The 27,926-nt window shown below is 43.4% G+C and overlaps 1 protein-coding gene across 1 annotated transcript in view; it reads left to right on the forward strand.

Moving 5' to 3' along the window:
- LOC147708725 (uncharacterized) overlaps positions 1-27,926 on the forward strand; it is a 249,884-nt gene that overhangs the window by 20,405 nt on the left and 201,553 nt on the right. Inside the window, exons 6-8 of the mRNA XM_086925771.1 lie at positions 1,009-1,084; positions 3,059-3,111; positions 8,586-8,657. Of these exons, the coding sequence (XP_086781897.1) occupies positions 1,009-1,084; positions 3,059-3,111; positions 8,586-8,657 (201 nt within the window). The remainder of the gene's footprint in view (positions 1-1,008; positions 1,085-3,058; positions 3,112-8,585; positions 8,658-27,926) is intronic.

The raw sequence follows: 27,926 nt of genomic DNA on the forward strand, positions 1-27,926 counted from the left end.
ACTCCTTGGGCTGTCGGGTATTTCCATGAATAGAAGGTCTGCAGCAGCAGGGCAGAGCAGGAGAGCTCATCAGTTGGCCTCAGCTCTACATTCACAAAGGTACTAACACCAGGCGCGACCGGCACAGGTAAGTGCGGTGGGACGGGCAGGTAAGGGGGGAAGTGGGCAGATGATGGGATAGAGAAAATAAAATAAATAAATAAATAAAACCACCTCGATGAGGCGGTGCGGCAAGCTCAAGGTAAGCAGTTTTATTGATTTATTTATTTATTAATTTTACTTTCACTATCCCGTCGTCTGTCCACTTTCCCTCTCGACCACCTGCTTCCACACCACTGCCCCACCACCCCACCACGGTTAACTGTGCCGGCTGCACCTCAATAACACAGCCTTGTTGAGGTGCGACTCTTGAGATGGAGGGAGCCTCCATAATATAAGCACATGCAATGGCAATTGCACAGCAGCATTTGTAACATTAAAAGTATTTACTCTGCCATTGCCTGAGACCAGCTTTTAAAAAACAGTGGCACACACACATCAAACTCACAGATGTATTTTCACCAAAATGCTCAGGGGTAGTGTTTTTGATATCTCAAGCCCTTTGATCGCCCAACGTAATCATTGGGTTGCTCATTTGTTTAAGCATCAGCCCCTCAGCTGCTTTCTATTTTCCACGGTGGCCTCATTATGAGCTGGCTGCAAATTGGTTTGAGGATACTGGGTCCTGGAATCTATAATTCTTGAATGTTATCCCGCTTCAAATGCTGTCTATCCTGAGTTTTCCCTAGAATGAGAATAACAACTTGGACCCAGAGTTACCAAAATATTTGGGATAATAAATACGCATTTCGGATGCTGAAAGAGAGCTGGGATTGTGAGGAAGGTCTTAACTACACACAGCTCTGTTATCCACAGTATCAGAGATCCTCTTCCTCTGCCGATTACAGTATGTGAAATCATAAATGATAATCCCCTCCTCACTAAATATTGTCTTCTTTTCTTTGGCAGATCTCTGCCCAGGAACCTCTATCTCACAAAGGGCAAGCAGCTAAACAGACAGCAAATGAGCTACTCCTCCTGCTTGGTGAGTACAGGATTGGTAAATCCTCAAACCCCATTTATTTTTTAGTCTAAAAATGTAACTGTAATTGAAAGAGTGAACTTGTTCATTGGTTATTGTCTATTACTATTCTCCTTTGCTTCTGGCTGTGCCCTCCCCACATATCTCTATATTGCCTCCTTTGCCAATGCTTGTGCATTGCTAGTTCCACCTATGCCCTTATCACTGCTATTGCCAGTTTCTATCCATGCCTTGCTGATAAATCACATGAATGCATCTCCACTGTCCATGGATCCTCTGAACATTACCTTTGCTCTTGTCTCCAGGCTCATTCTGTTACTCATAACTTTCCTCAGAACCTTGCAAATGCTTTCTCTGTCGATGCATCTTCTACTCACGCTGCTGTAGTTCCTTTCTGTCTCTGCTTCCTCTGCCATGCCTCATCAGTAAACACTAATCACCTCCTCACACCCTGTGGCCATACATATTCCTTTTTTCTCATCCCTTCTTTCCTCTTGCCTGCAAACTGTCCATGCTCCTACACAATCCCTACAACAATGGCTGTTTATAGACACCTCCTTTGTTCATGTCTCCTCTCCTCATGCATGTGCCCATACATTCTCTGCTATTGCCTTCACTGCCTTACTCTTTACTATATCTGTTCAGTTGTATTTTTTAACAAGTATGATTTTCATCACAACTAGATTTTGAGGCTAAACAGGAAAGAGATTGCCAAAATTCAGTGCAATACAAACAAGTAAATCTTTATTTGTAGTACTTTGTCAAATGTGATGATGGTGAACATATTCTCAAACACTTATGACAAGGGAGGGCTTTGGACTGCTATGGTTTATCAGCCTGCATTTAGAGACCAAAATCTGATCTTTTTTGGCAGTCTGGTATATATCTGGGAAGCCTAAATTTACAATCTTTATTCCCTACCTCTAACCTTGTCGATCCAGTCTTTGGATTCCTATTTACCTGCACCTCAGTTTAAACCTAGATTTTACCCTGCCAACTAGCATCCTGGTTACAGGCCTGGATACTCATGTTTTGCATCTTGGCAATATATTTGTGAACATCAAGCAATAGGCTTAGGCTATGTTATGTTAATATGATTTATTATCGCGCATAAGTCATCCCACGGCTTCATCATGATTGAATTATTCTTTCCATATTGAGTGCCCAATGTTTTTGAAACTTTTGGAACCATAGAATAGGCATAGACTACCAAGCAGGAAATGATCTAGATTTGAATACCAGAAAACTGACTAACAGCATGTTTTTCAGTTCCAACAGTTGCTAAAAAATTTCTGTAGGTCTAGGTCCAGTTGTCCTAGCGAGAGGTTGTCTCTAGAATGTACCTTAGGTTCTCGACTTTGAGAACTGAAAGAAATCTTGCTATGTATGGATATTCCCTTGCTGGTATGATGTTCCTGAAAGGATGGCTTCTTGTTTACAAACTGATTTCCGATGCAGCCTCTTGGCATGAAGACCACTCGGTGCCCTTGTGTTTCCAACTCCTGTTGGTGAGCATTCTGGCCCTCCTCTTTTCTTTTTGAGGGTTTCTTATCATGCTACTGATCTCTACCTCTAGGTTTGTTTGGCCAGCAAATATGCTCTTTATAATATTCCGACTGAGAATTGGGCTGTGATCTCCTTAAAAAGACTAGGGTGCAATAGGGAGAAGACACTTCTCTGGATGCATGCCGCATCTTTATGACACTCATCTTGCTGCACTGCTATTCCAGGTCCCAATAGCTACTGTGTCTTATAGTAAACATAGAAGACATTTATATAGTATGAATATTAAAGTTATTGCGAACAGGTGAGAAACATTTCCATGTATTGTTCATAGATTGTTTTACATTAAACCCTATAATTGGTGATGATCTGAAACCAAAGACAATAATTCAATCAAACAGTCTGATAGATCAAGGGCCTACCATCTGGTTAGAAAAGTAATTGCTAATTTTAAATATGTTTGCCTCTCTCTAGAGACAACTCAAAGTGAACTACTGGATGCAGGAGCTCAAGCGTCTGGTATTGAGGTAAGTAGCATAACGCTGTGTCTCACCAGAGAGCCTTTGCCACAGGGAAGGGGCAGCAGTTTACAACATGTTTATCAGGATCTAAGATGCCTAATTTGTTTTATTTAGAGTGCTAATTTCCCGGTTAGCAGAAGGGTTATGTAGAGAGACAAACTGAATAGTTTGCTAGAGTTTCTATGGTGTATTAATGTTATGGAAAAAGCTCTAGAGCGTGAGTGTGAAATGCTTTTATGAGCACTCTCTTGACCATGCAGGTATTACAAGGCAGGTTTCTTTGTGTTTGGGATACCAACTGATACATGGACGAAAGCAGAAAGGAGTAACAATGTCAACACACCATGTGGCAACTAAAGAGGGATTCTGGGACTGCCCTTTGCCTGTGTGGGAGAGCTTCCTTTAAGTATTGGCCTGATGAAACGCTTGTCATGTTTTGGTATCAGTCCAATGTATTTTGTGGTTATGTATATTTCTTGCTGTTCGAAATTGTTTTGGAGAGTGTTTAAAAAAAAAAAATCTTTTGTTTTGCTCCTTTACTGCTGCCATCATTATGGAGTGCATAAAGCTGCGCTAGATCTTGTGAGTGGTTGATTGAGGGGTAAAGTGTCAATTGCTTTGCTCAGTAATTTTTTTAAACTGCAAACACTTGCAGTGTTCAGAGTTTGGATTTTCTATTCTGACTTTATTATATGGCTTTTGAGAGCCCTCTTTTCAGGAGGGGCTGCCTTAGGGAACCTAAGGCCCCTCCATACATGACTGTGATGTTTTGGTGCAGAACCAAGCGCCTTTTTAATGCATTGCCAATGTTTCAACTTGGCCATGTGCCTATTGCATTATATTGCAACTGCATTTGCATAGCGCTTACTACCCTGATGAGGCGTCAAAGCGCTTTTTCGACGAGTAGCACGCTACTCCGGGACCCATAGAGGATTAGTGTTGAATTAGTATCGTGAAACATGCATGTAAATTTTAAGTGGTGGATAGGTTAAGCAGTTATTTGTTTTCAGAAGAATAGCAGAAGGATAGAAGAGGAAAAAGGGGTTTATATTTATATAGCGCTTGTTACCCCTGATGCGGTTTTGAAGCACTTTTTTGGCAAGTGGCATGCTACTCTGGAACCCATAAGGATTAGTGTTGAAAGTTAGTATGGTGAAACAGGAAATTAATTTGAGTGGTGGATATGTTAGTCAGTTATTTGGATTGAGAAGGGTTGGGGAGGGGTTAAAAAGGGGAAAAGGTTTGCATTTTTATAGCACGCGTAACCCTGATGGGGTGATGATACGCCTTATTGCCAAGTAGCACACTATTCTAGAACCCATAAAGGATTAGTGGTGAATTAGTAAAGTGGATATGAAATTTGAGCAGTGAACATGTTAGTCTGTTATTTTCATTGAAAAGGATAGTGGAGGGATAGAAGAGTGAAGGATTTTTTTCTTTTTCTTTTGTTTTAGGTCATAGCAGTAGGAGGAGGCTTTGGGTTGAGTAAAAAGGGTTTTGGAGGGGAAGAGTCAGAGGGAAGAGTTTAGAAAGGTTTGTTTTGGGGATCGGTATAGTAAAAGAGGTGTCAGATGATGCAAGGAGAGTTAGAGTAGGAGAGAGTCTAGAAAGGGTTATTTTGGGGATCATAGTAGTGGTATGGGGTTTGGGATAAATGGGAGAGTGGATGTAGAGGATATATTGATAGATTTATAGGTTAGAGATAAGGTAGTGCATTGGAAAGAGGTTGTAGAAAGAAGTTTGAGATGAGTCAGAAAGTTGGGCTAGAAGATATATTGAGAGAAGTGTAGGCTGAGATATAGGGTAGTGCATAGGAAATACTAAATTAGAAGAAAGTGATAAATATATAGATCCATAAGTACATTGAAAGTATATAGATGCATAAAGGAGGTAAGTATATGTAGATTAAAGCTATTGATAGAGGTACAGGATGAGAAATAGGGTAGTGCATTGGAGATGCTTTTTCAGGAGAAAAGTCAGACACACAGATCCAAGTACACGGAGGTACATCGATGCACAATTGAAGTAAGTACGTGTAGACCAAAGATGATTTTTTTAACAACAAAATTATTCTACATGTTTATACAGAACAATACACAAAGATAGGTACATAACTACAGTGAACATAAATGTTTATATACAGAGGGATATACTGTACATTTCTGTTTGCTTATGGTGCTCATGTGGCTAAGACTCAATTCTTGAGTAGTTTTCTGAAGATAAGATGGTTGTGGGTGGATCTTATGTTGGGGGGTAATGAGTTCCATAGCTTGGCTGGTTAAACACAGAGGAATGTGCCACCTATGTTTTTTTTTTCTTGTATCTTGGGATTTTGAGGCGAGATGCCTCTTTAGAGAGGAGGTTCCTTTGTTGAAAGTGTTTGGTGATTATATTCCTGATGAAAAGTGGTCCCGTTCCATGTATTGCTTTGTGAGTGATACTAAGTAGCTTGAACATGGATCTTCGGGCAACCGGTAACCAATGCAGGTCTTTCAAGGCAGGTGAGATGGGGTCTCGCAGTTTGATATGCAAGAGTAGCCTGGCAGCCGAGTTCTGAATCAGTTGTAGTCTTTTCATGGTCGTTAAAGGTGATCCGTGGTAGAGGCTATTGGCTTAATCGAGTTTCCACAGAAAAAGGGAGGCAGTAGGTCGGATTTTGTGTGGAAATCCCAAATGAGGGAACATTTGTTGCAGGGTTTTTCTAGTGACAAAGCTTGATCTTGCTAGTTTGTCCACTTGGGCATTCATCGATAGTATAGAGTCCTTGGTAATTCCTAGGTTTATTACTTCCTTTAATACTTTAGGCGGTGATCCTAGTTCATCAGGCCAGGCGACTATGTATTCTTCCAAGTCTTCATATACTTTTCAGACAGCACAGCTCAGAAACTGAAAGGTGTAACCTCTGCTCACTGCCAACTATAAATTATGCTGTGAGAAATGCTGAGTTATTGATATACATTGTACACAGTGCAAAATGCATATAAGCAGACACATGGTTCTCCGTTGTATTTTTATGACAACTATATTCATGTACAAACATAGCAAAATTGGTTGTTCTACAGTGTTGAATTTCCTTTGATTCCCAACATGTATGATTCTGTTACATGACAACCCTGAAAAAACATGACATGGTATTTAAAAAGTTAACATATTTGTGTAGTGCCTATTTGCTTAGTAAAGTATATAACAAAACGTAACATAACATTACATTGGATTGACACTTAGGAGATATACACTCATGGGAGCTTACAACTTAGGGGGCTTAAAAACCACATGTTCTACCTGGCCCAGGGTGCTGATAGGTATGACCGCTGCATGCTTCATGGGGTCACATATTGCCTACGTGATGTAGCCATTATACTTCTCACATGTGCCACTGTCTCCAATAAGGCTGTTTGGGCCAAAAGGGGGGCAGCACAGACCACAGACTAGCTTGTTCGTGTGAAACAGGCTGCTTTATTGGAAACAGGCTCACTTAACATACAAGTTCCCTTGGCCTGTGACATACAAAACAAAACCTCACTAAATATTGTCTTCCTACTTTACCCCCCACCCCCTCCCCTAAACATGTTCCCCCTGCAACAATTATAAACACAACTTGCAATTTCCTAACCTTTCTACAACTAACTAGGTAAACTTCTTATGTTCTTTCATAACTGTAACTATACATCATTATACCAAAACTGACCTAGGAAAAACGCCCCAAAGAAATATAGCGCACCAATCCAGCACTTGTTCCAGCGACAACACCAATACAAAATCCCCCCCCGATGCACCTGCTCCCAAGAAAACTACCTTGCTGAAAAAGTAATGAGATTTCCAACAACAAACCCCGCAAAAACCAACCAGAAGTTCGTTCCCTAGGGAGGGGGGGCGGGACAAAGCTAAACTGTCCAGTGTCCTCCCTGACCGGCTATTGTGTCACAAACACCAAAATGGTGGCTTGTGACACAAGATGACCGGTTATAAAACCCCCAAGCGCAAAACTAGCCCAACCCAAGCCCAACAAGCTGAAAGCAAGCCCAATGGAGCCCAACCAGCCCATTGGGCTCTGGCTGCCAAGCCCAAAACTAGCCCAGCCCCAAGCCCAACAAGCCCAACGCCAGCCCAATGGAGCCCAACCAACCCAGTGGGCTCTGGCAGCCCCCGGCCCAAAAACCCCTGGGGGGGGGGGGGGGGGCAGGCCTCCCGCTGGTCGGCCACCCCCCCCCAAAGCCCTATTCTCTGATGTGGCTATTCATACTGCTCCTGCCTCCTTATAGCTGCATTGTTACATGCTGCTAACCGCACAAGGCCATTGTTTCCCTATGCTGCCTAAGTGTTGCCACTGCCACATTTCTGTCGTTGTTTGATTTGTGATGGACAACACAAAGCTCTGTTTACTGGCCATCTGCAGATACCGTATTGTTTTTAGACATTTCTTATCCTCATTTGTTTGAATTTGTATACATCTGTAAAATCTGCTTGACTCTCACATGTTTATCTCCCTGGATTTGCTTTCAGCACTTTAAATTGGCTGCTTGGAGCAAGCTCTTTTTATTAGGGAACGGTTGAAACTGCAGCTGTTTGTATTACCTATTAATTACCAATTCTTCAAAATATACATAGAGCAGATGTTGACTTCACCCAACAGAGTACTTCTCTTACACCTCAGAGTACAGTTGTTTAGTGTATTATTCTGCTTCCTATGCAGTGTTGAGTGTTTTACATATCAAACATGCACTATATCATGCAGTGGCAGCCGGCATGGATTGGGGGAAGAAGGAAGGGGAATGTAAAAAAATGTAAATAAAAAACAGTAACCTTATCGCCGCATCCCACCTCTCTGCTCTGTATCTGTCTGTTGGAACAGGAACCAGGAAGCACACCCAGGCTTTCCTGACCAATCAAAATGCAGCATTGCAGCATTGTGATTGGTAAGCACCCAGGCTCCCCTGACCAATCACAACGCTGCAATGCAGAGTTGCGATTGGTCTGAGTGCCGTGGTTCGGCACTCAGACAGGGACTGGTGGCCTGGGCATGTTCTCCGTCCAGGCTGTAATGCTTTTAAAAGCAGTGGGGTGGAACTCCTCTGCCTTTGCAGAGCAGCTCCCACTGAACTCATGATACATTGAATTCTTTATCACATAAATCCATTGAATATCAAAGCAGGCTTTTAAAAAATATTTTAGTCAGGATTCAAAATGCAAGCCAAACCTAATGGCTATATCATTGTTCGTTTAGCTTCCGTAACAAAACTATATTCAAATGGGCAGGAAAAATAAACATTGCTATTAAATGTATCATTCCTAATGACTATGATGAATATCCATAGTCTGTGAGCAACTTAATCCTCAGGTAGAGTATCCATGGGACTCTAGAACAAGTATAAGAGATTAATTTTCTGTCTTCCGGAAGGAAGTGTGGTATATGGTGGTCCCTCGATTGGATCCTCCAGTGTTGAATGATTGACTGATGCCCTCTTTTGGTATCCTCACAGAAGCCGCTGGGATCTGCACAGGATAAAATCCAAAATAGATGTCTTGTACCTTATGGTGGCCAACCTGAAAGGGTAAGTGGAAGGGGGTGTGAGTGAAGGGGGGATGCGAGTAATTAACAAACTGTCACTATTGTCCTCTGCTAGTAGACCCACTATAAGCACAATGTCATCCTTAATCAATGGGGCATGCTTCATAACAAAAGACCCTAGTTTCCAAAGTTATCATTTGCATGCGTCCTCAAAATGGCTTCAATGCCTTTTTATTATCAAATCAAATTCAAATTTAAAAAACATTATTTTTCCCAGATTATCCTCCTATCTACTAGCAAATTCCCTGCAGATGTCACATTGATCCTTCCTAACCATATAGGCGTGCTTCATACTTAGGCCATGCCTCCCACTGCTCCTTGTTAGCCAACTACTACCTTTTCCTGTTTTTTCTCGTCATTTCTGGATGTAAGGTACAGTTATCCCTCTTCAAATCCTCTCCCATCTACTGCTCCTTATTCCTCACATTTTCACCGAAATGGATGTAGAATAGAACAGATTAATCAAACAGCAACTATTGGTGAAGGTGACTCTGCGGTCCATTTTACCATCACGAGAGGATATTTGTACCATAAATCTACAGAATGTATATTTGGAAAACCAGGCTCTTGAGCACTCAAGAGGATTTCTCAGATCTAGATTGGTCACAGAGCATTAATTGAAAGTTCTCTCTTTTGGCCTGTGATTGACGCTTACAATCCTCTTGATAGAGACCGTGCATGTACTTGTGAAGGATACCTTATCTACAATTTCAAAATGGCTGTCTATTTTGAGAAAGATCAAGCAAAACGTTCAAGTGCACCCTAATGTGCCTGGGTTGTCATTGACTTGTGATCTCTAATAATACCACCACCATTTGAAGCACTGTTAAAGATGTTCTTTTTGAAAACATTACAATTGCATATGAGTCAACAGTTTAAAAGATAATGAAGCATAGTGCAATAGATATAATAACCCTCCTATGACCCTATTACAGAGAGGACGCTCTTTTCCTTTCAGTAGGTGTGATGTGCGCAAACAGGAAAAGTGTGCCGTTTTATGAAGGGACAGCGGCGAACTTGTGGTGCAGTGGGGGCAGCACATTCAAGTGAAATATAGAGTAGCTGTTTAAACGTTGCTCCCTGTTTCACTATGCAGGTGGCAACCCACCTGCACTTTTAAGAGGGATTACATATCCCTTTGTCGAGAGCCCCTTGAAGGCGGGTGCCGTGAGGGACTGCACCCACTTGCAAGGGGTTGACTGGGAGGGGCCCATAGGAGAGTGTGATAGAGCGTGCAGTTCACCCGGGTCACCTTTTTCCCAATTTCCACGCACTGGGCCCTGGCGTGCATACAAATGACAGTGTTTGCGTGAACCGGGTGATTTTTCCACACGCTACTATGAGTAATTCGGGGGGTGACTCTCTCACCACTTACTATTCATGTACCTGACTTACCACAGGCACATTACTCCTGATGGATCAGGAGCTAGCAGTGGACAGGCAACAAGATTCCTAACCAGGAGTAGAATTTTAATACACTTAGTACATTTATCCACACTTTATAATGTATAATGACCACAGACACCTGATGGGTTTTCAAAGTTTTATATGAAGAATTTTTAGAATGAATATGCCAGGATAATGAGGCAGATACAAATCAGTACATCAATGATTAGAATTAAAGCCACAATATAACTATGGATTAGGGCAAGTACCATTAGGGTATTTAGGGAATACTACAGAGTATGAGTATCAGGGAACACGCTATTCAAAACAGGCTTAACCTAAGGCAAGGGACATGAGAAGGGCCTAACATGTGCACTAATATTCTTATTCTAAACTTTATGCTATTCTTACTAAGTTCACGGCAACCATGCTAGAGGGAAGGGAAAATGGAACACACTAACATAATACGACAATTTTAATAATATCCTACAGGTAGGGAGAGAAGTGGAACATCACTAATAAACAATTGCATATAAATCACTTTAAAGGTGATAGGGCAATATCACAGGCAAGAGTGCTTTATTAAGAAGAGGAAAGGTAAGAGTATAGTCAGACAGACACCTACATAGAATATTTACCTAGGACGGGAATGAAGACTAACCCTGGCCACGGGTCAGTTGTGACAAGCTCGGGGACAAGGACCCTCAAGGATTCAGGAATACCAAAGGTGAGCAGGTACAGCTCATGGACAGTCAGGACAGGATACCCCTCAGGATTTGGGTCAGGACTGGGCTCACCATAGGGCACGACCAACACCTGCAGCCTCGGATGCAACGCCTGCGTTACCCCCTCTTCTGCACGGAATCCGCCAGTAACCCTGATTGGGTTTTCGAACCTCCCCAGCAAAGTGCTTCGCCAGCACTTAGGACTATTTCCACCCCTTGGAGTTTGTGGAAAGTGTAGACAGAGTGCTCCGCAGCGCTCTGTATCAATCACCTATAGAGTTCGTAGGGTCAGTGACAGGTCTGCTACTCGGACAAGTCGGACAATTTCTCTAAGCTAAGCTAGGCTAGTTATACGCTTTTGGGACCCCTAGACCACCCACAAATGTTGCAAGTGACAAGTTCCCAACTTATGATTGGTCAGGAGAGGTGGTTATGTCATGGTTACCACCTATAATTCTGTGTTCCCACAATGAATATTCAATTTTTCATACCCGCCCCTTGCGTTCACGTTCCCAGGCATAGGAATATGGAAAACAATGAGAGTGTACAGCGTATAGAAACAATGTATCGTTAGCTAGGTAGATATCAGCATCTTCTCCCATGGCCTAGGTAGGTTCCCAGGCGCATCTTGCTTCAGGAGCCAGCTGGCAGAGTTTGGCTTCTGCGCAGTGGGGTTTTTCCCTCATCACGTGTGCGGGGAGTTTACAGGCTTCAAAATGGATTCCATCTCCCGACCCCAGCCCATGGATGCGTAATACATGAAAAGTAAGCGAAAACAAATTAGAAACACAGACAAAATGAATACACTGTATACCAGGTAATTCTTCACTGCACCCCTTACTTTATAATAACTATAGCATTAAGTTTAAGGCGAAAAAGACAGATATGCAAAAAGCAGCAGGAGTGGGCAGAGAACATGGTTAAACATAAGCGGCCATTTTCAGTAACAATGCGCATGAGCAACAAACTCCCTCCAAAATGCGAGTGTGTCACATCACGTGGGTATGACCGACGCATGCGCAGACTGGATTTTCTGCGAAGCGGCCATTCAGTAGTGCAAGCTGTGTTATTACGGAAAAACACATAGGCAAGCCTCCTAAGGACACCCGCGTGTTGGGGAAAAAGGCGAAATAAATGACGGACAGGTTGAATTAATATTATTACAAGTTAGGCGAGGGTTTTGAATAAGAGCAAGTCGCTATACGTGCGAATCCTTGCTCCATCAATTGCGCCACTGTTTTGTGGCGCACTTTCAGTGTGCCTCCTGACAGCTTCCTTGCCTTTGGGCCTGTGTACATAATGCGGCATCGGTGCAAAGATAAAGAGATTCCCTCAATTGCAGGGGTCCACACCCCAATACACATGAGGGATTGCCCTCTAGAGATAGCACTGCCGCTACATGTACGCAGGCACTATCGGTATTATAGAAGGAACCGAACAAGCATCTGCAGCCCCTTCTGAAGTACTAAAGTAACCTGGGGGTGCACAAAGCGTGTGCGCAAGCCCGTTGCACCAAGGGGCTGCTTTATGTAACACGGCGCATGGTAGTAATAATCCAGAACCGATAAATATATATGCAGATAAGCATTTAGTTTCCCACAGTTGAATTAAGCTGCTAAATTAAGTTAAAAAATACAGAGTAGTCAAATTCAGAGAGCATGGAACACAGCAAAGACCGGAGGTTGACAGAACAGCACAAACAAAATGGGAAACAGCGTTTACAATGCAACTTTCACCATGCAGTACCTTTACCACGCAACTTTTACAACACAAGTCGTTACAACGACTTGCGCTGGGGGGTGCTGTAGGATAGGGAATAGTTTAATTTACTATCCAAAACCTTCCCTACTATCCACGGGGACTGGAGTTGGAATAGTAAAATAAACTATTTACTATCCAGCGCCCCCCAACGCAAGTCATTGTAACGACTTGCGTTGTGAAACCAGCGTGGTAAAGGCATGCGCTGTAAAAGCCTGCGTAGTAACGACATACATCCAACGAAATATAAGTATTTATTGCCAAGGCCCCAAAGTGTTTAACAATGAAAATTCTTATTGAGCATATGTAAGTAAAGTATTAACAATTGTGGAGGAGAAAGAATTGTATCTTTGCCCCAAAACTAAGGTAAAATGTGGTTAGGAGGTATATGGGAGGACTATTGAGGGGAACTGGAGGGAAGGAAAGAAAAGGATAGAATAGGTGCGAACGGGGCTTTTTTTATTAGGGCGAAAAAGCTGGGGGATCTCTCATAGTGGGGTGATTGCTGTAATTAAGGTTGTGGCTTAAAACACTTAAGCTAAAAATCTGTGCTCAGCATAGTGTGCTGTCCCACTGGTATTTTGCTGCTTCTGTCCATTCATCCAGATATATAACACAACAAGTAGCATTACACCTACAACAAGCCAGGACTATTGACATTGTCAATGGTTGTAAATTGCATAAGATAAATCACCAACAACTATGACTTTGTTGTATATAATATTGAAAATGCTACTGATCTTGTGGGTGAGGTTGTGGCGTAAGTCTAGAGCTGCCGACTTTAGAGCTGAGAAAGTGGGTTCGAGCCTGACATTGGCACAATATCTTCTGATTCAACAAATGAATATGTCCTTGTGTAATGTAACTGGTACTCATGTAAAGCGCTCCACGTTTGTGCTGTATACAACTGAAAACTTAGTTTTCTTGAAGTTACATCAAAAGCAGTGATGGCTAGTACTATTGCAGAGTTAAGTTATTTTTTTTTTTCACAATGAGTGTAAAAATGGAGAGCCCGATAGGGACCTGTCTTGGCACTTGCTTTTAAGAACTGACAGTGCTCAGCACTAGCAGGACCCAGCCCACTTAAAGCCCTGGGTGTGAAGTAGGGTGGGAGGAGTGATGTAGGAAGGCCGGGCGGTGGGTAGAAGAATGGGTGGCAAGATCTTGTGGGAGCACAGGCATCTCACTAGAGTCTGTGGGCAACCAGCGCAAGGATGTATTATTCTTCAGTGAAAATCTGGGACACATCAGATTAGGAGGAAACTCCTAAGGAATATTATACAACATGTAAAGCATTATCAGCGACCCTGCCACAAGAATTCACACAGAGTTCAAAAGACACATGGTGCTTCAATTTGATGTTTTTGCCTGACGCGTTTTGATGCCATGTGCATCTCATCAGAGGCGGCTTCAGTTTACAGTTGAGATTGGCCCTCTTTTATTTTCATGGTTGCATGCAGGTATTACTTTTACCCTCTGCGTGTTTGTGCAGATATCTTGATGCATGCTGGGAGCTTGAGTTTCTTGATGGAGCCTTTTCTGTTATTCCTCACTGTAAAGTCATTACAGCTTTTCATTTTCCTTATTGGATTCGGCACAATGCGAAGCACCATGTGGGGCGCAAGACAAACATGCCGGATGGCAGAACTCCAAGCCGAGTGACCTCCCAAGCTTAAGGGCAAATTTCGAGAGAACATGTGAAGCGGCGGCCCCCGTCGCGGGAGGAGAATCATCTCTCAACCCAGAAAAAGAGAGGCTTTGTCCAAGAACTTATCTGTGGCGTAACAGCGCTTGGAATTCGTCTTAAACGAAACGCTCCGCATTGTGCCGAATCCAATAAGGAAAATGAAAAGCTGTAATGACTTTACAGTGAGGAATAACAGAAAAGGCTCCATCAAGAAACTCAAGCTCCCAGCATGCATCAAGATATCTGCACAAACACGCAGAGGGTAAAAGTATTACCTGCATGCAACCATGAAAATAAAAGAGGGCCAATCTCAACTGTAAACTGAAGCCGCCTCTGATGAGATGCACAGGGCATCGAAACGCGTCAGGCAAAAACATCAAATTGAAGCACCATGTGGGGCGCAAGACAAACATGCCGGATGGCAGAACTCCAAGCCGAGTGACCTCCCAAGCTTAAGGGCAAATTTCTAGAGAACACATATATATATATATATATATATATATATATATATATATATATATATATATATATATATATATATATATATATATATATATATATATATATATATATATATATATATATATATATATATATATATATATATATATATATATATATTCACAGAAAAAACCATAGGTTATAGTGGATATATAGTTAGGAATTTGCATTTACAAAACCTTGAAAATTCAATGAAAAAACCATAGGTTATAGGCCATATATAGTTAGGAATTAGCATTTACAAAACCTTATTTTACTCGCATAAAACCATTGAAATTCCATATATAGTTAGCTAACTATAAGCGCTAACTATATATCGCGCACCCGCAATCCACTGCTGATGATGTCACATATTACATCATTCATGACATGGTCAGTGACATCACTGATGACATCACTGATGACATCTCAAATGACATCACTGATGACATCACTGATCACAACATCCAGTGATTGTATGTGTCTGTAAAGTTTAAATATGTTTCACATATTGAAGAATGAGTGGATGTATAAGTGTCTGGATGAAGAATTTAGTAGGTGCATGACTGACTGTATGAGTGAGTGATTAAATGTGTCTCACTGAGTACATGGGTTAGTGACTAAACTGTCTTAATTCGTGCATCAGTATGTTTGTTGTTGTGTAAGCTGCTGCATGTGTTGATCAGTAGCTATAGAGTGGCCATATGGGTTATTGATTGGTTGCCCAAGTATTTGAATGGGAGGCTGAGTGTGTGTGTGGGTGGCTGGGAGGTGCGTGACTCTGTGCATAGATGTGTAAGCAGTTGATTCACTAGGAGTATGAGTTCAAGAGTGCATGTGGAAACAGCTATATGGGCGGTTGACTGTGCATGGGTGTGTTGGTGAGTGAATGGATTTCTCATTGCTACATGTGCAAGTAAGTACGTATGTAAAACACAATACATGTGAGAGTTGAGATATATAAATAACTGAACATAAGAGCCAGTGAATGTGTGAGTGGCTGTATCGATCACTGTGAGCTTGTATCAGGGATTATATAAGAGAGTAAATATGTGTTATTATATGTTTGAATAAGTAAGATGTGTATAACTGTATAGTTGAGGAAATGGAGGTGTGATTGATTCTTTGCATGACTGACTAGGTGTGTGAGTAACTCCATGGATGAGTGACAGTCTGTGAGTGTCTGTTTATACTGAGTGTATGTAAGGTTATATTAGAGTCTGAAGAGGTTCATTGTATTATCACATGAGTGATGTGATCAGTGATGACAAATGAGATGTCATCAGTGATGTCATTTGAGTTGTCATCAGTGATGTCATCAGTGATGTCATTTGAGATGTCATCATTGATATCATTTGAGTTGTCATCAGTGATGTCATTTGAGATGTCATCAGTGATGTCATCAGTGATGTCACTGACCATGTCATGAATGATGTAATATGTGACATCATCAGCAGTGGATTGCGGGTGCGCGATATATAGTTAGCGCTTATAGTTAGCTAACTATATATGGAATTTCAATGGTTTTATGCGAGTAAAATAAGGTTTTGTAAATGCTAATTCCTAACTATATATGGCCTATAACCTATGGTTTTTTCATTGAATTTTCAAGGTTTTGTAAATGCAAATTCCTAACTATATATCCACTATAACCTATGGTTTTTTCTGTGAATTTCATTGGTTTTTTAATAGCAAATATGAAAAGCTTTAAAATGTCAAGTACGTGATAGATAAAAACATTTTCGTATTTATGCACGCTGATGTGCTTTGAACGCTGCCCCCCCCCTCCCCTCTTTTGCCTTAGTAGTACTCTCTCTTTGCAGATACTGAAGGGTAGTTAACGCAGGCCTTTACCCCCGTTGTAATCCGTCGTGCCTCCTTGTCTCTCCATTTGATTGATTGTTGTCCAAGCATTTACTGTTTTAGAATTGGTTCTCTTTGGATCATTCTCTATTTACAAACAAGCACAAAGTCGCAATACTCTGTTTAGTCTTTGCAGATAGTGAAAAATCGTGTAAAAAAATAAAAGTAATCGAACAAAATCAGTAGGCCACTAATTGGATCTCTTTTTGACCTCGCTAAAATAGAAATATTAGGAACAACCCTTCTTGAGAAATACGAAAATAGTGAGATGAACTGAGCTCCACACCATGAGGGCTGCAAGACAGCTCGGCTCCATCACCCATCCCGCACAAAATAACGACAAACCCTATGCAAATATTAAAAATATAGACAACACACCAGCAAAGAAACAGGGTAAAACATTTTATTAAAAAACTATTTACATAACGTTGGTCTATAAGATGATGTCAGTAGTGGACCGATGTGTGAATAGATCGAAAACAGCACAAGGCTCCAAGATCCGGATAGCAAGCTCCTGGATGTTGGGTGCCATAGTTTAGAGTTCTGAATTTCAGCCTTTTTCAATGCCTGTGCTTTGTTGAATCAAAATGGCGGCTTGACACAAAGCTGACTCAAACGTTGTTACTGATGCTATGCAGACCAAAACTGGTTTTCAGTTTGTACATTTTTCTAGATTTTTCAATCCAAGTTTGGTTGACTTTGTAGAACGATGGCTTCAGATTTTCAACATACGGTGTGGTGGCGCTGACTGGGAGGGGGCGCTTCGCTCCTGCCCCCTCCCCAAGTAAGATTTTCATACGTGAAAGTACGTTCATGGTTTTGGTCCCTGAGATGCTTCGATGTCACTACCATTCTCAAATAGCATAAGTTCTGGATGTTGGGTGCCATAGTTAAGAGTTCTGAGCAGTGCTTGTAACACTGTCTGAAGCTTATTTCCACCTACTGCAGCTTCACTATTCTCAAAGTAAGTGAGTGTCGTTTGTGGACCTGACTGCATTAGAAAACAATGTGATATGTTACCTTCCTAAACAGCTTGACGGAGGCCCCTGAGGGGCGGTGTGATGGCCATGGACTCGGAGAAGACGTTTGGCTCCGACACCCTCCCCAAGTCTTATAGCACTGGTGTAGCCTGAGATCGCCCCCGACATAGGCGGCCGGCTCCCGGGGTCCGGCGGAACTTTTTGCCTTTTGATGACTCTTCAATTCTGGACCTTGTCCCACAATCCGTTTGACCTGAAGACAAGCTGTAGTGGGGCGCCCCTTTATCGTTTTAGTTGCTATTCCGCCCGCTTTTGCTACACTGTGCCTCTTCCGCCATTCAGCTGTTTTCCGCCCGCTCTTGCGACTACAGCGTCTCGCTCACCATGTAGTTGAGATGCGCCCGCTCTTGCGGTGCAGCGATAGGCGGCTGCCACAGGACTCTCAAAATGGCGGCCGGCTCTTCGGTTTTGGGCCTGGTCCACTAAAATGGCCCTGGGACACCTTGGAACTCGGACGCTTGTCTGCTAGGGCTTGGGTCCCATTCTCGAAAAGCGTCCCCTCAGCCGTGAAGATTCTACAAAAGTCTTGGGGGCCTCCGACTCCCGCAGGCTTCTGGTGGGGAGCGGCTGCCATGATTGCTCGTGGAATGGCCACGACGGAGCTACGAGATGGTAGTGGTCTCATGCTGACGCCAGCTTTAGTCTGAAACATCCAGAAACACTGTAGACTACCAATTCGATCAGTTCCGGTAGCGCCCCAACATGACCCGGAAGAGAAGAACTTGCCCTCCCCTCTTTGACTGATGGTTCTTGTTGCCTGTCCCCTCTGTTGTCATTTAACAGAACTTTTTGGACTGCTGAAAGGGGTTGTGTTCTGAACGCTGGTTGGTGGAGACATTTAGACTATATTCTTGACCTACGTTGTCGCGTAATGCGTTTTATGACACGCCGCGTTAGCGCACCCGGAAGTGATCCGAGGCGCGGCGCGCAGCGCGTAACGTAAGCATAACAGGTCATGTGACTTGTTAATAAAACTTTTCATTGGTTCATTTTACTTTTGTTAATTTAATGATGAAAAGCTTGGTCATATGACCTAAAAATTACGCTTTTTATTATTTTCGAACAATATTTTTTTTTCAAACATATGTTATAATATTCCAGGCTAATGTACTTTCCCGGAAAATTTACAACTGTCTTGCAAGTAAAATATATTCCTTTTTCGAGAAAGAGGGCGTTTCTTCCTTCCATGACGGAGCCGTTGAGTAAAAGAGATTCGGCCTGCTGTCTTAGTCGCCGATACGCCTGATTATCAGATTCTTATCGATCACTTTATGTTGCAGACATGAAAAACACAACTGCCCTTCACCATTTATCTTTACTGCGTTCCTACATATTATACCTTTTATCCGACATGCAATTGGACTGCTTTATTTCACTTGCCTTTTACTGATTCGAAAACAGTCACTAAAAGTAAAAACTTTACAAATGAAAATACTACTACCGTGTTTTGTTTTAAAAACCTTTATTGTGAAAATGTCAGTATACAAATACGGGCCTATAACCACGTGGGCCGGCCACGGAGCAAACTGAAATCGTATATGATGAGGAGACATTTACACTGTAGAAGAACGTAACGAGCGGGCCATTAGGTGACAAGAACAAAGGTGTCTAACAGTTGCGGAATCGGTGGACGTACATTTTGTAATTAAAATACGACAGGGCCACTTACAATAACATTTTCTAGATATACATTTGCGGGCAAAGAGTTACGAGTCCCATTTATACCGGCGCCATTTTGGGCGAGGCCGGGCAGGTCCAAGATATAGTCAAAATGTCTCCACCAACCATCGGCCAGACCAGAACCCCTTTCGGCCCTTTATGCTACAAGATGGTGTCTTCCATTCAGAAAATATTGGTGGCAGCATTTTGAAAGGAAACAGAAACAGCCGTTCTCCTAGTGAGTTTCACATTGTTACATTTAGGAAGAATGTTGAAGAGTAGTATGTGGAAAATCTGAAGCCATTTTTCTACAAACTCTCAATCAGACTTGGATGGAAAAAAAAAACCTGAAGAATGTACAAACTGAAAACCAATTTTTGTCTGTATAGCACCAACAGTAACGCTTGAGTCAGCTTTGTGTCAAGCCGCCATTTTCATTCAATCAATAGCGTCCCCCTGCACACATTCAGGGACCTGGTCGTGTCTTCAGATGAAACGCATTGTAGGAAAAGAAGCAGAAAGGAAAAGGAAAAAAGTTCCGCCGGACCTAGTGAAGCTGCAGCAGGTGCAAATAAGCTTCAGACAGTCTTACAAGCACTGCTCAGAACTCTCAACTGAGGCACTCAACATCCAGGACTTGCCATTCGGATCTTGGCGCCTTGTATTTTTGTTTTGTTTTTGATGGAGGGGAAACAACAAAAAACAGACATTGAAAAAGGCTCAACAGTGCAGGGCGCCTTGTGCTGGTTCCGACCTATTCACACATCGGTCCACTACTGACATCACCTCATAAACCAACGGGGCACCCCACGCCGACTTTCGGCGCAGCATTGTAGGATGGCCACACCAGTGCGGCAATTTGCTGGACACCACCTCGGTGCCATCCAGATCTCGGCGCGTTCATTCAATCAATAGCGTCCCCCTGCACACATTCAGGGACCTGGTCGTGTCTTCAGATGAAACGCATTGTAGGAAAAGAAGCAGAAAGGAAAAGGCAAAAAGTTCCGCCGGACCTAGTGAAGCTGCAACAGGTGCAAATAAGCTTCAGACAGTCCTACAAGCACTGCTCACAAATCTCAACTGAGGCACTCAACATCCAGGACTTGCCATTCGGATCTTGGCGCCTTGTGCTGGTTCCGACCTATTCACACATCAGTCCACTACTGACATCACCTCATAAGCCAACGGGGCACCCCACGCCGACTTTCGGCGCAGCATTGTAGGATGGCCACACCAGTGCAGCCACTTGCTGGACACCACCTCGGTGCCATCCGGATCTCAGCGCGTTCGAGTCACTGTGCCGGAAGAGTGACCGGAACTCAGCTGAACACGCCGTCTTTCGGCGCAGCATTGTAGGATGGCCACACCAGTACGGCAATTTGCTGGACACCACCTCGGCGCCATCCGGATCTCGGCGCGTTCGAGTCACTGTACCGCAAGAGTGACCGCAACTCAGCTGGACACGCCGTCTTTCGGCGCAGCATTGTAGGATGGCCACACCAGTGCGGCAATTTGCTGGACACCACCTCGGTGCCATCCGGATCTCGGCGCGTTCGAGTCACTGTACCGCAACAGTGACCGCAACTCAGCTGGACACGCCGTCTTTCGGCGCAGCATTGTAGGATGGCCACACCAGTGCGGCAATTTGCTGGACACCACCTCGGTGCCATCCAGATCTCGGCGCGTTGTGCTGCCTTCGGCCTATTCGCACATCGGTCCGCTACTGACGCCGCCTCACGTGCCAACGGATTTTCTACGCTTTTTGTAGCCCTATGTCGCATAACAGGTCATGTGACTTGTTTATAAAACTTTTCATTGGTTCATTTTACTTTTGGTTTCCTAAAGATGGAAGGCTTGGTCATATGACCTAAAAATAACACTTTTCATTGGTTTAGAACATTTTTTTTTCCCAAACGATGAAAGCCCCACCTTGTTTCTGGATCATTCAGACTGAAGCTGGCGTCAGCATGAGAGCACCACCATCTCGTGGCTCTGTCGTGGTCATTCCGCGAGCAATCATGGCAGCCGCTCCCCACCGGAAGCCTGCGGGAGTCGGGGGCCTCCAAGACTTTTATACAATCTTCACGGCTGAGGGGACGCTTTTCGAGAATGGAACCCAAGCCCTAGCAGGCAAGCGTCCGAGTTCCAAAGTGTCCCAGGACCATTTCAGTGGACCAGGCCTAAAACCGAGGAGCTGTCCGCCATTTTAAGAGCCATGTGGCAGCCGCCTATCGCTGCACTGCAAGAGTGGGAGCAACTCAACAACATGGTGAGCGAGACGCTGTGGCCGCAAGAGCGAGCGCAACTCAGCTAGATGGCCGCCACCTGGGGAGGCCCGTTCACGCCGGCTCCCCCACGCCCCCCCCCCGGGCCGCCGCACGCCAATTTTCGGAGCAGCATTGTAGGATACCAAAACCAGTGCGGCAGTTTACTGGACATCACCTGGGTGCCTGTCGTACATGTTGTGTCAGCCATGTGACACTGGACACAGACCGCTACTGACGAGGCCTCCCCCCGCACCACCCGGGACGCCCCACGCTGTTTTTCTGTGCTGCATTGTAGGATCCCTAAACCAGTGCGGCACCCAGGCGACATCACCTGGGTGCCGTCCAGAACTCTGCACGTTGTGCTGCCTTGGGACTATTCGCACAACAGACCGCTACTGATGAGGCCTCCCCCCGCCCCACCCGGGACGCCCCACGCCAATTTTCGGAGCAGCATTGTAGGATCCCTAAACCAGTGCGGCACCCAGGCGACATCACCTGGGTGCCGTCCAGAACTCTGCACGTTGTGCTGCCTTGGGACTATTCGCACAAAAGACAGCTTCTAACCATTGTTGCTTTTTGTGTTGAGAAATGTTTAAATGTTTTTAGTTTTTGTTCCGTTTGTTAAAGTTAGTAGTTAATAAAGTTTTATAACCTTACTTTGTTGGAGTGTTATCTATTTTTTTAAAAACGGGTGAATGGGGCCTTGAATCGGGTTATTGTCATGTGTGGGCTTTGGAAGTGTGCTGCTGCAGGATCGGACATTTCAAACTCAAATGCACGTTCTTTTTCTTACCTTTCCGAAGCATGGAGCGCAATAGCAGGCAGAGAAAGGGTGATGCACGTGTTGAACACTACCTGACCTGGCAAGTTGCTGGCAGTGCCCCCCCGCCGGCTCCTGAAAGATGGCACACACACACCGCCGCCCCGAGTACTTCACAAATCTTTAAAAGACCATGCGCTTGTTCATGAGGCTTAAATGGTTTATCACCTCTTCTAGAACCCCTGCATCGACCCTCTGACGTTTCCTGGAAAAATTACCATGTAACACAATACCAAGCCCTGTCAGCTGAAACCCCCAAGGAATCGTGGGGCATATTATCAAGGGGGTTTATCTCCGCTTTTTTGGCTTTAAAAACCATGAAAGCGGAGATAAAATTATTTCCCTATTATCAAGCTGTCGCTAACACCAGTTAGTGACAGCTAAAAGGAGATAGCGACCATCTTGGGCCCCGCTTTGCATGTCAGTGATACTTATCACTAATGACATGCAAAGTGGCGTGCCAAGATGTTAGCGACTGGAAACAGTCCCTAACATCGCTACCTTCTATTACCAACTTTTGGAGATATTCGCGCTAAGCGCGAATATCTCCAAAATCTAACACCTGCCCTGAGCAGTTCTTAGCCATGTTATCCAATGGGAGGTGGATAACATGGCTAAGAGCATTAGGTCGATAATACATGAATATCGCTGACTTTTCTGCGATAATAGCAAGGTTTATCTGCGATAAAAATCGCCGATGTGCGGCGATAATTTTTGTCTCTAAACAAGTTAGAGACAAAAATTATCGCTAGTTGTTCGTAATATGCCCCCGGGTTTTTGCTTGCAGAAATCGGGAGGCGGGAGACTAGCACTGAAATCAGTACTCACACGCCTGAATCAGGAGGATTGGCATGTCTGAATTCTCTACAGCTGGGGCCATAAACTACATCCGCAGGGTTAGGTGATAGCCTGGAACCAGCCTGGCATCTAAAATGGCTGCCGTGCACGACAAAATTGTGGCATTCGAAAAAAGGCAAGATGGCGCAGCCGCTGGAAGAGATGTATCAACATATATCAGCCTCCTCAGCCACCCTCAGGAAACATAGGGGATTAGGATATGTCTCCCGCACCCTCTTATACCTAGTACTTTAATTAACGAAGCACAAAATGGCGAATTCCCGTTTCGCTACCAGTTTGCGGCCCAGTTCGCGGCCCGTGAAGCGCTTCTACCGTGAAAAATCATTTTTTTTTTTTTTTCCCCACGGGACCCTTTAATAACCCCAACAACATTCCTAGGGGGTCAAGAGGGGGATACCTTGCCCCCTTTCATTAAATTCCCCCTTAGTTTTTCACCTTTTCTTCTCTCTCGATCCTACCGAGAGACAAGATGGCGGCCGCTCCGGACTGTCACGCAGCAAAAAAAAAAAAAAAGCTCACGCACAGCCGCTGGAAGAGATGTATCAACATATATCAGCCTCCTCAGCCACCCTCAGGAAACATAGGGGATTAGGATACGTCTCCCGCACCCACTTATAACTAGTAATTTAATTTACGAAGCACAAAATGGCGAATTCCCGTTTCGCTACCAGTTTGCGGCCCAGTTCGCGGCCCGTGAAGCGCTTCTACCGTGAAAAATCATTTTTTTTTTCTTTTCCCCACGGGACCCTTTAATAACCCCAACAACATTCCTAGGGGGTCAAGAGGGGGATACCTTGCCCCCTTTCATTAAATTCCCCCTTCGTTTTTCACCTCTTCTTCTCTCTCGATCCTACCGAGAGACAAGATGGCGGCCGCTCCGGACTGTTTAGAATGTTGACAGACACCGGAGAGCCAATCAGCTTTCTGCGCGCAAAGTTCCGATAAGCGAAAAGTAAGCGGACCGGATCGCTGCCCAGAGCGCTGTTACAGATATATATCTTGGTTTGAACGTTAATTTCTCAAAAACTACTGGAGCACATATATTGAGACCTAGCAAAGGCACATCGGGCTAACAGTCCCTACAATTTTGCCAAGTTTCGTGCAAATCCATTCAGCCGTTCGAGCTAAAAGTGAGTCCAACCGCCCTATGGAAAACTCAATGCAAAAAACGCGTTTTGGGACCCCCCTTTTTTCTCAGCCCCCCCTTGACGAAACCCCACCAAATTTTCAGGGGCTGCTCAGAAACAAAATGTGCCATTTTCCTGAAAATTTCAGCCGATTCCGTCCACAAACGCCAAAGTTATTAGACATAGAATTTTCAAAAGTCCCATAGGGAAAAAATTCTAACTATATATACCTACTGGCGATAGCCAGTAGGTAATATATATATATATATATATATATATATATATATATATATATATATATATATATATACACAGGAGCTAGAGCCACTGGAGACCAGTCTTAGAAAGGTCACAATGCCTTTCCCTCTCTAGCTCCTCAGGGTCTATTTCAGCATTTATAGAAGGGTCATAAGCAGAGAAAGGGAAAAGGAAAAGAGATAAAGGTTATGGAAGAGCACAGACAGAAAGACTTTGGAGAGAAATTAGAGTGGGTGGGTACAGAGAAGACAAAAAAATGGAGGTGGAAGGAAAGAGAGGAAGAGGAGAGGAACCGGGCTAGTCTGAAAATATTTGCCTGTGCAGCTTTTAATTTCCAATCCAGTAATGCGATCGGTGCCAGTAAGCTGTGATATGTTAAGGATTGTGGCACGGATCAAGGGAGCAAAATGTTCAATGGAGTAAATTGCTCCTATATTGGCCATACATTTTCCATCCTAGCAGTTCCACATGCATTGTTTGCTCCCTATAATCAAAACATGCTGATGAAACACAAGGGGAAAAGTTGTCTCTAACTCTATTGTCTCTCATCGCAAGGGCACGGTCCTTTGAACTATAGTTGTCTGGCATGAAGAGTGTGAAAAGTATAAGACAAGTAAAACAAGAGCAATATTAGGTATGATTGAAATGGAGAATTGCCATTATTGCATGCAAATAAGATAGTGCTCTAAACAGACTAGAAACCTATGGGATTAAAACCTGGACATTGCTCTTTGGTTAGTCATCCATCATATGCCTTAGGTGAGCAAACCCTTCCAAGATATTCGGGCATGGATTGGCAAATTTTGTGGCACAATCGTGGAAATTGTTTGGCACATTTTGCAGCACCTTATTTTGTTATTCTGCATATAATAATACCCCCCTTGGCCTGTTCTTTGCCCCATGGGTTGTGGGCCATAGATTGCAATCGGTAAGTACTGAATTCTGCTCCATTTTAGATGTGATAATAAGGAATCTATCAAAAGTAGAGAGAGAGGAAGAGGAATAACTAGATTCGCCGTCCTTAATTATACAATTTTAACAAAACAAAGAACCCAGTAAATTCAGAAAGCATAGCGATGGACATACCCTCCACTATAAGAGAAAAACCCGGTTTTTCTTAAAGACCCCTCACCCACCAGGGTTGCTCCTTGATGGCATGCTTCATTATTGGGGTTCTTCCCGATCCGCTGCGGATCGAGGCGTGCTTCAACCAGACACAATACGTAGGAAGCACTTTTTTGTTTTTTGTCTATGATGAAAACAATGTTGTGGGAGGGGAGTAGAGTGCAGGTGCTAAACAAATTTAAAACACCTGACTAGTAGGTCACCATTATTTTAATCCCACCTCTAGTCGGTAAGATTTAAAATCAAGGGAAAAGAAAAAGAAGGAAACTGATATCAATGAATCTATTTCTTGCTTATCTGGTCAACATGTTTCGAGCCTTGCCCCATTGGCTCTTCATCAGGACCTAAGGAACCTACTTCCTATCGGTACCACATCTCAAAAAGGAACGTATCAAGTTACAAGTCCTGCAAATCACACAACCTACATATGATTTTATTCCCAGGATAATGTCACTGCATTACCATAAAAATGAGAAAGAGGGTAGAGTTTCAAAACACTAGCTGTGGCTGACACAAAATAATGTTCAAAGCAGTGAACATACGAAACACCCAGGTGTATTTGTGCTTCTAAAATGCACAAAAATCAGTGGTTATACTATAGGTAGTGCGGAACAACCTTTAGCCTAAATGGCTAATGAAAATACTTAACAATAAGATGAACACACTGAAAAAGCATACGAAAAAAACATACATTTTAAACGCCGTTCTCTGACGTCATGATCCCACCGGGGAGGACGATGCCTGTAGTCAAACCCTGCAAGACAGGAGGTAAAATGTCATCGAAACATTTAACGTGTATTTCCAAACAAAAGAGGCTGGGTCTGTTTGAGCTGTTGCCCCTGTTGTGCAGTGTCCTATTAGAAATCCGTTTAGTGCCCAAACTGGGAGCTAACCTGCTACACTTCGTCAAGGCTGCCCTCTGCCACTGCATCTGAATCGACTCACCGGGGACCGCATCCTGCCGGTGTGCATTCCAGAAAGGGTGTTTTGTGCCGGTAGGTAGCGGAGGACTCCCACATACGTGTTTGAATTGCGGAAGTTGGAACACTATACCGCTCGTGTTACTTTAAAACTGCCCGTCAACTTTGGATCAGAATCAGATCCATGTTGGAAAAGTTAAGTGCTCATACGCTTCTCTATATTCTCAAAAGCTACAAAACAGGCCATCTTGGGATAAATAATTGGCTACCAGCATTGCGAAAACATGAAAAAGACTCAGTGGACAAATAGTCAAGGAATGAGATTTTGTGCATTAAAGAAATCTTCAAAACAAAAAGGGGGGCGGATGGTTGGGGAGACACTCCGGGAGGGAGGGAGAGAGAATTGAATCGAAAAAACCTTGTGAAAGTCTTATTACCAGGTTACAAACAAACTTCTTTATCGATCTAAATAGAGGATATTTCATCAACGGTCTCAAAGAAGAAATGAGTTTATGGGTAAGGTGTTTAAAACAATAATCTACTTTGGTTCTATGTATCTTCATTGTACATCAATAGCTTAGGGAAGGTAAAAGTTGAGCTACACTTCTAGAGGAATTGGCCCCATGAGATGTTATCGTTGAGGTGCCGGGTGTCTGTATTGAGTTTGAACATCCATCTCTGTTCCTTTTGGAGGAGTCTCCTTTCCAGAATGTCTGTGTCTTTTATACATTCCGGGACTATCCATTTCAAATCACTGGGTGTGTGTTTTAGTTCAAGATAGTGTGATTAGATTTTTGTAGTAAGCCGTTGGCATCGTAAGTTTCTGCAGTGTTCGTAGATCCTTTTTCTGACTTTTTGAGTGGCCATGCCCACGTAGTACAAATTGCAAGGGCAAGTAATCAGGTAGACCACCCTAGAAGTATTGCAATTTGTTAAGTTTCAGAGTTGCCCAATCATTATATTGTTAAAAGATACTGTTTTAGTTGCCTCAGTGAAACAGCAAACAATGCAATTCCCACATGCGTAATGGCCAATGGGTAACATCGAAGGGATGTTATTTACAGTACATTTATAGAGAAAGTCTTTGGCCCGCACTCCTTGTTTCTATTCCTTTTCATCAATGGTAATCTCTTTGGGGGAGCAATCCTGCTTTGCGCTACGTCCTGAAGCGCTGGGTAAACAACATATTTAACAACAAGGGGTGGTGATGGACAGAGTGTCTGAATTAAGCAGAATACTCTCACCCAGTCAAGAGATCAGGGCTAGATCCAACACCGTT

Source organism: Lissotriton vulgaris, chromosome 6, assembly GCF_964263255.1.
Source record: "Lissotriton vulgaris chromosome 6, aLisVul1.2, whole genome shotgun sequence".
NCBI classification, from domain to species: domain Eukaryota; kingdom Metazoa; phylum Chordata; class Amphibia; order Caudata; family Salamandridae; genus Lissotriton; species Lissotriton vulgaris.